Source organism: Lichenostomus cassidix, chromosome 8 (assembly GCF_008360975.1).
Source record: "Lichenostomus cassidix isolate B80296 chromosome 8, HeHo_3.0, whole genome shotgun sequence".
Lineage (NCBI taxonomy): Eukaryota > Metazoa > Chordata > Aves > Passeriformes > Meliphagidae > Lichenostomus > Lichenostomus cassidix.
In genome coordinates this window covers 27,394,289-27,406,963 of record NC_139489.1, presented here as the reverse complement: position 1 = coordinate 27,406,963, position 12,675 = coordinate 27,394,289, and the positions used below count along the sequence as shown (strand labels likewise).

General features: G+C 39.8%; 1 protein-coding gene across 3 annotated transcripts in view; it reads left to right on the top strand.

Moving 5' to 3' along the window:
• CCDC180 (coiled-coil domain containing 180) overlaps positions 1–9,323 on the top strand; it is a 29,246-nt gene extending 19,923 nt beyond the window's left edge. Inside the window, exons 28-37 of one of the 3 annotated variants that reach the window (XM_085068649.1) lie at positions 86–137; positions 964–1,038; positions 1,956–2,022; positions 2,217–2,361; positions 2,719–2,879; positions 3,692–3,829; positions 4,849–4,960; positions 5,170–5,275; positions 5,824–5,962; positions 7,433–9,323. In XM_085068649.1, the coding sequence (XP_084924775.1) occupies positions 86–137; positions 964–1,038; positions 1,956–2,022; positions 2,217–2,361; positions 2,719–2,879; positions 3,692–3,829; positions 4,849–4,960; positions 5,170–5,275; positions 5,824–5,962; positions 7,433–7,564 (1,127 nt within the window). In that variant the 3' untranslated portion in view covers positions 7,565–9,323. Of the gene's footprint in view, positions 1–85; positions 138–963; positions 1,039–1,955; positions 2,023–2,216; positions 2,362–2,718; positions 2,880–3,691; positions 3,830–4,848; positions 4,961–5,169; positions 5,276–5,823; positions 6,013–6,061; positions 7,396–7,432 lie in introns of those variants that run through there. The other 2 variants (XM_085068650.1, XM_085068651.1) reach the window with 2 other exon arrangements.
• The last annotated feature ends 3,352 nt before the right edge of the window (positions 9,324–12,675 follow it).

Sequence of the window (12,675 nt, the reverse complement as noted above, 5' to 3'; positions counted from 1 at the left end):
ATGTACACATAAAGTGCACTTCAGTTGGCATTTATGCAATAGTCTTCTTCTCTCCTTGTTAACTGTAAAGCAATTTTTTCCCCAGTAAAGAAGAAGAAATCTTCTATTAGCAGGAAGTCGTCTTGGGAGAAAAAAAGGTGAGACCCCTTAAGAATTCAACTTAAAATATTCCTATGCAGGAATTAACCTAAACTTTGTTCATTGAAAGATTCTCACTGCTTGTTTGTATTAGTCTTCTTTCCATCTGCTGCTTATCACTTGGAATCCCTTACCTCTTTATGTCCACATGATCAGCTTTGTGAGTTTTTCCCCCAGATTTTGACTGGAAAAATAATATTCTTTTTCTCCATCATCTGCTGCTATTTTGTATTTTGAAGCTGAAATGTAGCTAACCCTTAAATCAATGTGGCTTGATTTTCAGGTGTAATATTTAAATAGTTTGTCTTCAGCTTAGTCCACAGATGATGAAATTAGCTATGGTAGTACTGAAAACAGAAAAATTTTGAACAACTGAGAGTTTAGAAGAGAATTCTGAGAATCTTTTTCCATCAAAATATTATTTTTATCGTGTCATGATTTAGGAATGGTATTCCCCAATTTTGTGCTCCTATTGAAACACTCCAAGCCATGCACCTCTTGCTCACTCCCTCTTCCCTGCAGAGCTAGAGAGGAAAATTGGAGGCACAAAAGGCGAAGATAAGGTTGAGATAAGAACAGTTTACTAGAAACAGCAATGAGATAAGAATAGATAGAATAACCTCCAGCCATACCCCCTTCTGGCTCCTACAGAAAATAACCCTGTCCTGGCCAGAACCAGGACACATATAATACTAGTTCTAGAGTTACATTTTTTTCAAATTTTTCTTCAGTATCATGTCTGTCATATGACTGACTAGCTCAGATCATCAGCCAGAGAAGGAAAACATTTGTGGATAGTTTCAAATTAGTGTTTTTCCTTCCTAGTGAAAGGAAAGGCACAAAACGTTTATCCAGGGGTGAGAGATCCCAGATATTTGGAGAAAAGCCTGAAAAGTCTGAGTAAGTTGTATATTTCCAGAGCAAAAAGCTAATCTATAATAACCCTCTGTCTATCTGTCTATCTGTCTATCATCTCTCTATCTGTCTAATTGTTGTGACCTATGGAGTTCAGCATTGAATTTTGAGGTATTTAGCCTTGATATTTATTGGTCAAAGTGCTTCCAGAGCAGTTCCTTTTTGAAGCATAATAAACAGTGAAGATAAATGTCATGTGGTTCATTCTGTCTGATGTCTGAAGTAAAGGGGGTCTTGTTGGAGCCCATTTTGTTCTTTTACAAGAAGTGGGTGGGGAATGTAAAATAGCCTCTCTTTCAATTATTTTCATATCTAAGAAGACCAATACATTTTATATCTTCATTCTTGTGCTCAATATTCCACTAATAAGGATAAACAAGGAGTAAACAGGTTCCATTCCCCTTCTCTAAGACAATTACCATATTGCTTCTTGATATGTGCAGCTTTACTCTATAGAACTGAGATATTTTGTACATGCCATACAAAACTATTCAAATTAATGCCTAAGATGTTCAAGCACATGGGAATTTTATTCCATATTGTGTTTCAAAGTAATTCCAGTAAACAGCTAGACCCACCTTCAAATATTTTTTGCTTTATCTAAAATACATGGTGAGCTCTTTGGGCACAGGAATTTGGCTGAGATTGCTTTTTCATGACAGTGAGGTGGCAATGCTCTCCAGTGAGCAATTACAATAGCTCTGAGTCCTGGCTGCATCTGAAGAGAATCTGTGCTAATATGGGGGAAGGTTGTTAGGCATTCTAAATATTGGTTTGTGTATGCTCTGAAAAATATGTTAAAATTAACCTGAACAAAATACTTGAAAAATAGTGAATATTACCAATGTGACCATTTAACAGCGTGATTGTTTTTTAATTTTTAAATTTTTTTTGGTTTTCAGTACTTTTAAGGGGGCTGTTTTGAATATTCTCTGGATGGGTAACAACACCTTGCTCTGCCTTGGTGAGGTAAGAAAATGTCATGTTCTTTAGTCACTTCTGCTTTCTTAGTTGTACTCCTGTCAGAGAAGTAATTTGGTTCTTTCAATGTTTGGCAGACGGTCCAAAAATTTTCCTTTCTTCTCCTACTGTTATATACCTAGATGTGACATGTTTAAATGTGTTATCAGCATTTTTTTCTGGTTTATCTTTCTCTTCTGCAGGAGTTCTATAGAGAAAAGAAGAATCTTCAGGTGGGAATGCCTGCAGATCTGCCAGAGACATTTGAATATTGGGCAGAAATGCTCAGACTGAAACTATTGGCATACCAAAGGCAGACAGATGAATACTACAATTTCTGTCTTAGAGGTACATTCATTCAGCTAAGATTTTATTTTCTTGTGTACAGAATTTTTTAGTATGTGAGCTGAAAATTGCAGTGACCAAGAATTACATCGTTGTAATCCATCACACTCAGTGGAAAAACTCCAGTTGACTTTACTGGAAATTGAGCCAGTATGTTTTTATGTATTATCTATCAGCTACAAAAAGTGTACCAGAAAGGCCCTTTGCTAAGTTAAAAGATCTGTTCAAAGTCACATCTTTGAGCAAGTGCATGTTTCTCAGAGCATTGCACCTAGAAAAAGGAATGTCAGGGAAAGAAACTCTGTGAGAGAAAATTCCAGGCTGTTTGTGTCATATCCATGCCCTATCCTTTCCATAAAGAATTTCGGGGTCAGCTGAAGTGGTTTGAGGAGGAACTCTCTTCTGTTTCCCAATTGGCTGTGGAAAGTCTTTTAAAAGAACATGAGCAGAAACTCAGCTCTTCTACTGGTCATATTCAGCATCTCTTCAACAGACAGCTGAAAGAGTGGGAGGATATGAAGGTATGTATCATGGATGTATTGGAATGCTTTTAGTGTAACCAATGCTAAATGCATTGGATTGATAAAATTTTGGTTTTCTCGTTCTCATTGTTTGCTTCATCACTCTCTGCTGAGCTGGCCACGGGTGTAGCTTCTCTGTTTGCAGTTAGTCTGGGTACTTCCCCTGGAGGCTTTGTATTTGGTGGAGCTCAGTCCCTTCTCTCCCAGCTTCCAGCACTGCCTCTTTCTAATCTTCTCAGCTCTGCCTGTCATCTTACACTTGGATTGTAAACTCTGTAAGGCCTGTGACCTTGTGGTATGGCCATGCAGCTCCTACTGTATGGGTGCACTCGTTCTTGGAAGAACTGTGATGTAAATAAATACTATTATTTACTGGATAATGAAATACTATTATTTACTGTCATTCATAAAAGAGGCATTTTTTGCCAAGTAATATCAGAACTGAGAATAGAATCATAATAGAGATCATGCAGAAAATGGTACAGTGTCTTGAGATTTGTCTGTCTGAGAATTACATTAAATTCAGGTAAAAATGACAAATATAGAGATATAAAAAATGTCACATTTACCACATGGTAGGAGAGATGATTATTTGTTGAAAACAAATCCCGAAGTGAGACCAGAGGCCAGCAGTGCAATATTCAATGCATATTGCACTGCAAAGTTTATATCCAGATAGCCAAGAAGCAGCTCCATTTTCCTTGTCTTTCTGAATACCTTTCTAGAAAATGTTGATGGTTTACTTCTTCCTTATTATGACTCACGGTACATTCTTTACTGAAGGCACTTCTTTCTCACATATTTGCTTAAAGACTAAGCACCGGAGAAAATTACATTACTCCCTAGGACACCCAAATAACTCCCTTCAGCTGGAGGCTTTGTGCCAAGAAGAAATAAAAAGGCAAAAAGACCAAACTGATGGTGTTCACCTCAACACAAAGATGCTGCAGGTAATTGCAAAGCCCTTGCTTTATGTGAGCTTGAATGTTGCACTTGGAAAGGAGGGTGTATTTTGGTGTATTTTTCCTTCCTATCCAAAGGAAACTTGAAAATATTTTCAGTTTTAGGCAATTCTGATCATATATTGCTAAACTTTTAAGTGATGTATTGGCAGCATTAGATCAATATAGCCATAAATATATCTGCACACATACAGGTGCTTAGATACATTGTGGAGCTTGGTGATATTTTGTATCATTCATAGAACATCCTGACAGTGAGCTTCATGGTAAGGTAGGAGTATTGGCTCCAGTGGTGATATCCTCTGGTTACTTCTCTTCCTTGCCAGCAACAGATGCCTGGAAGGGTTTCTTCTATGTGCATTTCATCAGTGCAAATAATTGACATGTTTCCACACTAGATTAAGAACTGAAATAAGCTGAATTTACAGGAGAGATTCAGGAATCAAAACACTTTGCCCCCTCTGCCCCCTGGGTTTATTGAAGGTTGGTTCCCCAGCATTAAAGTTCTTTGTTTATTTCTCTTAGGCCACTTACACCAAATTCTATACTGTCTGCAGAGTACCTGTATTTTTAATTCCAAAGTAGTATCTCCTTCTATTCTTAGCTCTGCATACAGACAAAGAAACACAAATACCCTGTTTCAGAATAACATCTGGGTTAAGCACTTCCACCCAAAGGACCTGAATTCCAGAATTATCTTCTCTTAGGCTAGAAGGCTGCATTTTCAGAAGCTGGTTTTATCACACTTAACCCAAATAGGTAGCTACGAGGTACCTATGTACAAAACTCTACAGTTGTTTGCACTTCAGATAATGAGGCAGTGTTAGGAGTACAGCAGAGACACTTTGAGACCCTTTTATGTGCAGCTTTGAGCCTTATGTCTGTTATGTGCAAATGCTGCAAAATATCAGGGTTGGGGTTTTTGTAGCCTTTCAGAGCCAAGTTAAAGGGATAGGAGATCAAATTATCAAAGGAATTCCTCTCACTTGTGTCCAATGTCACAACAGGATTGTGCTGCTGAATGTGCTCAGAGCTTTTTTTCAGCACTGGCTGCCCTCACTGAAAAGCTCCTCGTGGAACTAGATGAAACAATCACTGTTGATGATGTACAAGCAGCAGGTAAGAAAAGAAGAGATTTCTTGTTCAGACCTCCTCTTCCTTCTCAAAGATTGCAGCAGACTGTCCCTAGGAATAGGAGGCTTTGATGTGCTATAGTATTTTAAATCAAGATTTGCATAATAGAGCATTGAGCTCCACAGTTACTCCAAAACTGTAGTATTCCTGACATGGTTTTGTTTCTGATGAGCATATCTTCCATTACCTCCCAGAAACTGAAACACCTAGAGGGAAGATGTCACCTTTAATCCACCGTAAACAAGCTGGACCTCCTCCAGGAGCCTCTGAAGTTCAACAGTTAATCAAACGAGGAAGGAGGTAATATTTGGAGATACTGAACACCATTCTGTCTAATTTCTCTGCTCTAAACTGGTGACAGGCCCTGTCCTCATAGTTTTTTGCTGCACTTGTTGAAACTGCTGAATACTATGCTCATCATTAGTAATGTCATTGAATGAGTTATGGGGTAGTTTGAGTGGGTAGTGATTTTAAAGAAAGACTAGCAATGGATCCAAACAAAATATAATTACATATAGCATGGTAAAACAATACCCTGTCATTGCTATTGCTGTGCCACTTGCCTGTCACTAGTTATCAATTCAGTCAGATCTATGAATAGACTGTGTATTCTCCTTCAGAAGATCTGAATTCTATGCTGTGGAGGGACCCTGATGTTTTAAAAGAACAGGTGGTTTTACTAAACAGAGAAGTTTTGAGGGTAAACTTTTTGTGGAGAAAAAAAATAACATTGATCTTTGGCGCTTAGTACAAGTAACATGAATTAGTATGATCTGTTTTCTTTTCTAACTTTTCTTTTCATGTGTTTTTTGGTTGGTTGGTTGGTTGGTTGGTTTGACTTTTTATAGGACTTGGCCAGGAATACCCAAGACTACTCTTCCCGACACTCCAGACTGTACTCTTTGTGAAGGAACTGCATCAGTGTCAACAGCTAAGACCACCCTGGGTCATCTAGCAGTGGTGGATGCAAGACAAGCTGCATATATGGTGGGTCTGGGGGGAAGGATTCTCAATGGGCTGCTGCTGTTGTGGGTTTGGTTTTTTTGGGGGAAGGATTCTAAATGGGCTGCTGCTGTTGTGGGTTAGGTTTTTTAAGAAGACAATTATAGAATCTTAGTTATGTGCACAGGTTTTTAACATACACAGTGTTTTCAGATCTTAAAGACATATTATGCATGTGTAGAAATCCTTTCTCATGTCCATTTCTTTGTGATGCTGTCAGCAGCAGATAGGGTTGGTTTCTCAGGGAGTCTTATTGAGAGACATGACAAAGGGCAGTTGTTTCAGCAGAGAGGCATGGATGGTGTCAGAAACAGGGCACTGCATTTTGGCAGCATCATAGCTCCAAAAGCAGTTTTGCCCCAGTGCCGTTCCAGTCCAGCTTGTTTTCACTCACCTTTCTTTCTGAAGCTTACAGCTCCAGCCTTAGATTTTCCCGTAAGAGATGAAGGGCTGTAAAACACTTCATGCCTATCTTATATCCACAATTATCACAGATGGCTGTTTCCACCATAAAAATGATCACTCTTTCTTCACTGAGTCTGTTAAAAGAATCAACACTTTGCAGACAACTCTGAGCCTTTGACTGGCACAGACAATTGTTTTCAAAACAGCAGTGCTCAGCAGTTTGGATAATATTTTTTATGTTAAATAACTGAGAAATATGTTTATGCATCTGACCTAAAAGTAATCATACTCCCACTGAACTAAATTAACTTTTTAAAAATATCTATTTTTTAATAGGAAAATGTAAAATATACTGTCAACAATGGCAAATGCCATCAAAACTATCAATTTGCATGCGTGTTTTACGTATCTAGTTCTGGTGCCCAAGAATCTAATTACAGCCCAGATTTGAAGGGAATGTGTTTGTTTGGATACAAACTGTTTAATACAAATGGTTGGATAAAAGAGTTGGATACAAAATGCACACCACAGGAATATTTTCCTGCATGTAAGTTGCGTTAAAAATACAACACTTTATGTTTTGGAGCATGGACCCTTTAATAATAGCAAAGTGCCTTGAGGTTTTTATGGTAGTCTAAAAGTTTCTGACTAGAGGAAATAACTCCTAGCAGCTTTGTAATAGTTCAGTTCATACTTGTGAGTTAAGAAGGTCCGGCAAGAGCCCAAGTGCATCCCGTGTTGGAGATGCATACTTGGGTCTCAAGGGAAGGCAACTCCCTAATCTTAGGAAGTAATAGAAGTGAGATCAAGGTCTTGCATTTCAGCAAACTTTAAATACTGCTGATAATTTAATTTCAGAAGTTTTTAAAAGGAACACAGAGGGAACACAGCTAATAGTTAATTATTCATTTAGCTCTATTGTCAAAGGCAGAAAATAAGTGGTCTCTATGCAGTCTTCTGACACAATACATCAGGACCTGGATTTAGGCAAATAAAATTATATTTCATCACTACCAATTTTGTCCTTAATTGTTGGGGTTTCTTATACAGAAATACAAATACAAACTTGAGCAGATGTTTGCCCAGATCAAAGAAGAAAGTGCAGCTCAGCTGTTGGCAATTCAGCGTTGGAATGAGTGGTGGGAAGACTCTGTCCGGAAGATAAAGCGACTCTACCTCTGAGATCAGTCAAGTCTTGCTGAGCTTTATTGGTATAAATTGACAAGTTTGTATGAATGTCATTGATAATTTTCTTTTCTCTTATTTATCTGTTTCAGTGAAAGAAGCTGCTTTTTGCCATTTTGTCTGTTTTGCTGTGTTACCACTCTTGTTTCCTCATATGCAGTCTAAAGGCTACTACTATATTCATCTTTACATAACCACTTGGTTTGGCTTACAGTGTCATCTGTTACCATTTTCATGTGCTTGTGCACATGAACCCTCTGTGCAAGGGCACTTAATGTGTATTTATTAGCAGAGTTTACAGGACTTTGTTGCAATTTTGCCCCTTTGAGCTGGTTTGGCCTGAAAACTCTCCAAGGCATGGATGAGTACTATCCCTGACTAAGCACACTTGCATCAAGGCCTCTGTGCCTGAGCACCTCTGCATGGAGACCTCTGATTGGAGATGGCCAGCCTGAGAAAGAGACACATTTTATGTTGTCTTGATTCAACAAGCTTTGCTTTGCCTCTCCTACTTCTACCTTGTGTTGCCCACCCTTGCCTAACACTTTCTTTCATTGTCATGCCTTGCCTGCCTCTCCCTTGCCTTGCCCTATCTATCCCTCTCTTGCCTTTCCTTCCCTACCCCTCCTTTGCCTTGCTCCTCCCTTGCCCCTCTGTTTCCCCTCCTTTTTCCCTTTTCCTGCCTTGAATTGACTTGCCCCTCCTATGCCACTCCCTAGCCTGGCCTTGCCTTCCCTTCCCTTGCCTTTCTTTACCTTGCCCCTCTGACTTAGCCCTCCCTTGCCTCTCCTTGCCCCCATCTTGCCCCTCCTTTGCTTTGCCCCTCTTTTGTGTTTTATCACCTTGCCTCTCCATTGCCTTGCCTTGCTTTTCCTTGCCAGTCCCTTGCCTTGCATTCCCTGTCCTTCCTTTGTCCATCCCATGGTCCTACCTTGCCTTATTCCACTCTTTCCCTTCCCTTGGCCCCCTTGTCTTGCCTTGCCCTTCCCTTGTGTTATGGGTTCATGAGGATTCCCATGCACAAAAGACTCATGACACACTCAGAATTGCAAAGCAAATTAATTTTATTAGTTGCATTAGTAATACATACTGACCTCTGGATTTTGAAGATGCCATCGAGCAGCAGGAGATGGAGCATGGCTTCTGAGCTGGAGGGGTGGAAGGCAGCACACCTTCAGGGCATCCTTGGATGAAAATGGTGTGCATCATGGCATGCATCCCCTCCACCCCAGGACCACACCCTGTATCCCCATCATGGCATGCATCCCCTCCACCCCAGGACCACACCCTGTATCCCCTCCTCAGGAGTGGCCACTTTCAACATCATCTCCTGCAGGGCCTACACACGAGTGAGGACAGAACAGCCCACAGTAACACCTCCATGCCAACAAGGGCTAAGTGTGCATTGTTCCCCTTGCAGGATGAATCCCACCAGGTGACCAATACATAGTTACATTCCTGAAGGTTAAAATCCTCCCAGCTAACACCTTGGTTACCTTGGTACCAACTACCCTTGGTTCCATGGGTGCCCAGTGTTAACAAGTGCTGCCTCCCCTGCTTGTCCCACACCTCCAGCCCACAGTCTGCATGCACATCCCAAGAGGTCTGTGAAGGTTGAGATTCTGTGCTCAGAATGATTTGTGCTTTTACATTTCCTTCATATATATATTTGTAGCTCTGTAGCCTATTATAGTATTCATAGCTAGCATTTTACCTAGTCTATTAGACTGAAAGACAAAATAAATTCCTCAGTGGCATCAAGCTGGGGGTCCAAGGTTAGATTCTATGGGAAACCAAGGTTGAAACCAGCTCTCTCAGACACATTTTTATAGAGTTTAGTTCCTATCTAAAGGGGGAGGATTCAGGAAAGGGTTGAATGGGGGGGGGTGGGAATTACCACTTACATCTCTAATTGGGAATTCTTGTCAGTTATGCTAATTTGCTAAACTTATAAAACTTTATTTATCCCATGCAGGGGTGGGGGTAGGCATTTTCCATATCTGCCCCTGGAGGTTTCCAATAAAGACCAGCCTTTATATTGCCTTCTCTATTAATATTGTCTCAAAAGTGTGTTTTATTTCTAGGTCTTAAAGGCATCAGTTCAGGGACCTGTAGGGGCTGTGAGGACTGTGAGGACTTTGAGGGCTATGGGGTTTGTGAGTGCTGTGCAGTCTGTGAGACTTGTGGGGTCTGTGAGAGCTGAGAAGGCTGTGAGGGCTACAGAGGCTGTGAAGGCAGTAGGGTCTGTGAGGGCTGACATGGTGCTGTAGGCTTTGAAGGCTGCCAGATCTTGGTGTTTGTGAGGTCATTCAGGGCTATGGGGGCTGTGAGGGCTGTGGGGTATATGAAGCCTCCAAGGACTGGGTGTGCTGTGGGTCCTGTGATGTTTGTGAGGTTCGTGAAGTCAGTGGAGGCTTGTCTTGGACTTTTCAGATGTCCAGTTGAATTTCATTCAGTCGTACGTCAGTATGACTCCAGGTCAAGTTGTCCAGGCTTCTGGTAGTTCTTTACATTCTCCACACAGATGTCTGTATTTGAAAGGAGATTCCCAAAAATAAGCACTGTTCTTCATGAAAACCTTTTTTGAGCTCCTTTTTGAGCAGAAGAATTATTTTACTCTTCTGTTTGAGAGCCTTTTCCTCCATTTCAGTAGTGCAGTCACATTTTTTGCAATACCAAATGGTCATTTTGGGATGCTTGGAATACCTGTGTGTGAGGTAAGGGGTAGGTCACAAATCACTGTTCCCTCATTTTCTATTTGTGAACTACTATGAACCAAGATTTTCTATAAAGCAACTGCTTTGCCTCTGCCTCCAGCTCACGTATTTGGAGCCAATTGTTATTCCCAGCTGTGTGTTATATTTTCTCACCTTACTGAGTTACATCCTCTTTAGTTCAGATCTTTGTTCCAACTTGTCATGATTTGTTCAATTCCAGTTGCATCTTTCAAAATGATTACAGTGCTCACCTAGACAGGCTATCCTCCACAAATATGATAAAAATATTCCCTATCCTATTGCCTCACAGAAGCAGTTCAGGACTCAGGATTTAAGTATCTGGAAGACTAACTGCAAACTTAACTTGATACTACTTCTGATTGCCATTTTCTAAGTATTTCAACCAAATTTTGTATAGCCCATGCTACTTGATCCTGCTTAGGAGAGCATTAGATGATACATTGTCAGAAGCCTTGCTGTAGTCAAGATTCCCTAATTTTGTTTTGCGATGTTATTTTTGATTGTTATTAATCTTATTATCCAAGGCCTTAAAATAATTTGCTTAATAACTTCTTCCAGTAATTTGTCTGATACAAAATAAAGCTGACTGGCCTCTGATTCTCATCCTTTTCTGTTTTAGGGTAGGCATTGTTTGCTTTTTGCTGGTCTCATGGGACCTTAGTATCTTTCCTGACTTCTTGAGGGGAAATGCTAATAGCCTTGAGATTACCTAACCATTTTTCTAAATGTATTGTCTAAAATTGCAGATGATTTTTGCAAGCATCTTAAATAAATTGTTTCTTTCCATCGTTAAGCTTAATAATTAGTGTGTATGTTTGTATGTTGCTGGGTTAGGATGGTAGAATTAAGTCTCTTCATAGTGGCTGGTGTGGGGCTATGTTTGGGATTTGGACTGTTTTCTTCCCCTGTAAATCATCTGGTTACAGCTGACATGTGGAGAAGAACAAAGCAAAATCCAGAGGACTTTGGTTTTTCTCACGTGAGGAACTGTTTCCTCACCCACCTGAGAGCAAGTCCTTCCCCAACAGTCTTTCAAATAAGCTTTTTGCTGTCACTCTTTATGGCTCCTTGATAGTTTTAATTCATATTGTATGTTAATCTTTCTGGATTTTCTCCTACATACTAAAATAATCACCTTGTTGATTTTAATTATTTAATATAGATTTTTCTTTTTCAAAAGGTGCAAACCATTGAAATATTTTTATTTAGTCAGACTCCTCCCTTCCTTTCTTGCTTTCTTTCTCACTGCAGTGGCCTGGTTGCAGCCTTGGTGTTGACTCTCTGGGAAGTGAAAACTTTTCTAGAGTGTGCTTCTCCTTAATTTGCTATGGTGGGGTTTGACATTCAAATGGTGACAATTTTCAAGTCCATTGGTTTGATTTTCCTTCCATCCCTTTTGAAGAGTCATTAACTAAATGACCACTACCACCTGGATAGTTTCCCAAATCCTTTCAGAGTAGATACCATGCTATTTCAAGTCTCATTATCACCAATTCTATGCTTTGAATGATTTTATTCAAATTAAAGCACCATGTACTTCATCTTTTTCATTTTCAGGTTGCTAATCGGTCTTTGCTGAGAGACTGTTCTTTTCCTTTTTGCCTTTATCCAAATATTATCACTCACTCTGTACCTCATTTTCCTTTTTTCCTACCTAAAAACTTTTCCTGAACAAACTCTCCATTTCCAATAACCAGTCATGACCTTTTTTTCCTAATTCTGGTTATGAATATAATGACTTTCAGTTCCTCCTATTTATTACCAACATTCATATACCAGAGTGCAGTGCCTGAGTACAGTGCCAGGGATACTTTTTTCTTATTATTCCTCTATTGTAATATTCAGTAAAATAATTTTCCTCCTCTCCCTGAATTATTCTGCTTTCCCTATGCTTTTGTGGTTTATCTGAACCTCTGGTGTGATAAAAGTAATCTGAGGTAATTTAATTCACACCATCTATAGACAAGTAGTAACAATTCTTAAGCAGGGAGCTGGCCAGGCAGTCCTGCTTTTTTTTTTTTTTCTTTCTGTGAAATGCTCTCCTTTGCCTGCTTGCCTTGCCAGCTTCAGGACAGGTTTGTTACAACAGTTCAGCTCAAAAAAGACCACGTAACAAATAAACCTCTCAACCCCAGTGACAAGAGAACAGCCTAAATCAATGCCCACTTGGGCAGTCGGGCTGTCCCAGGGGCAACAGGACACAACCCACTGGCTTTTGTGTTAAAGTTCTTTTATTGAAGGTTGTGATCTGACATTCCTTAAGGTTTTGCTGAACCACATCTGAAATGGGAAGAACATAGACAAGCTGTGTAAATGCTGTGGTTAATTTAAATGTAATTTGTTTCGCATACAACCCAACAAGACAAGCTG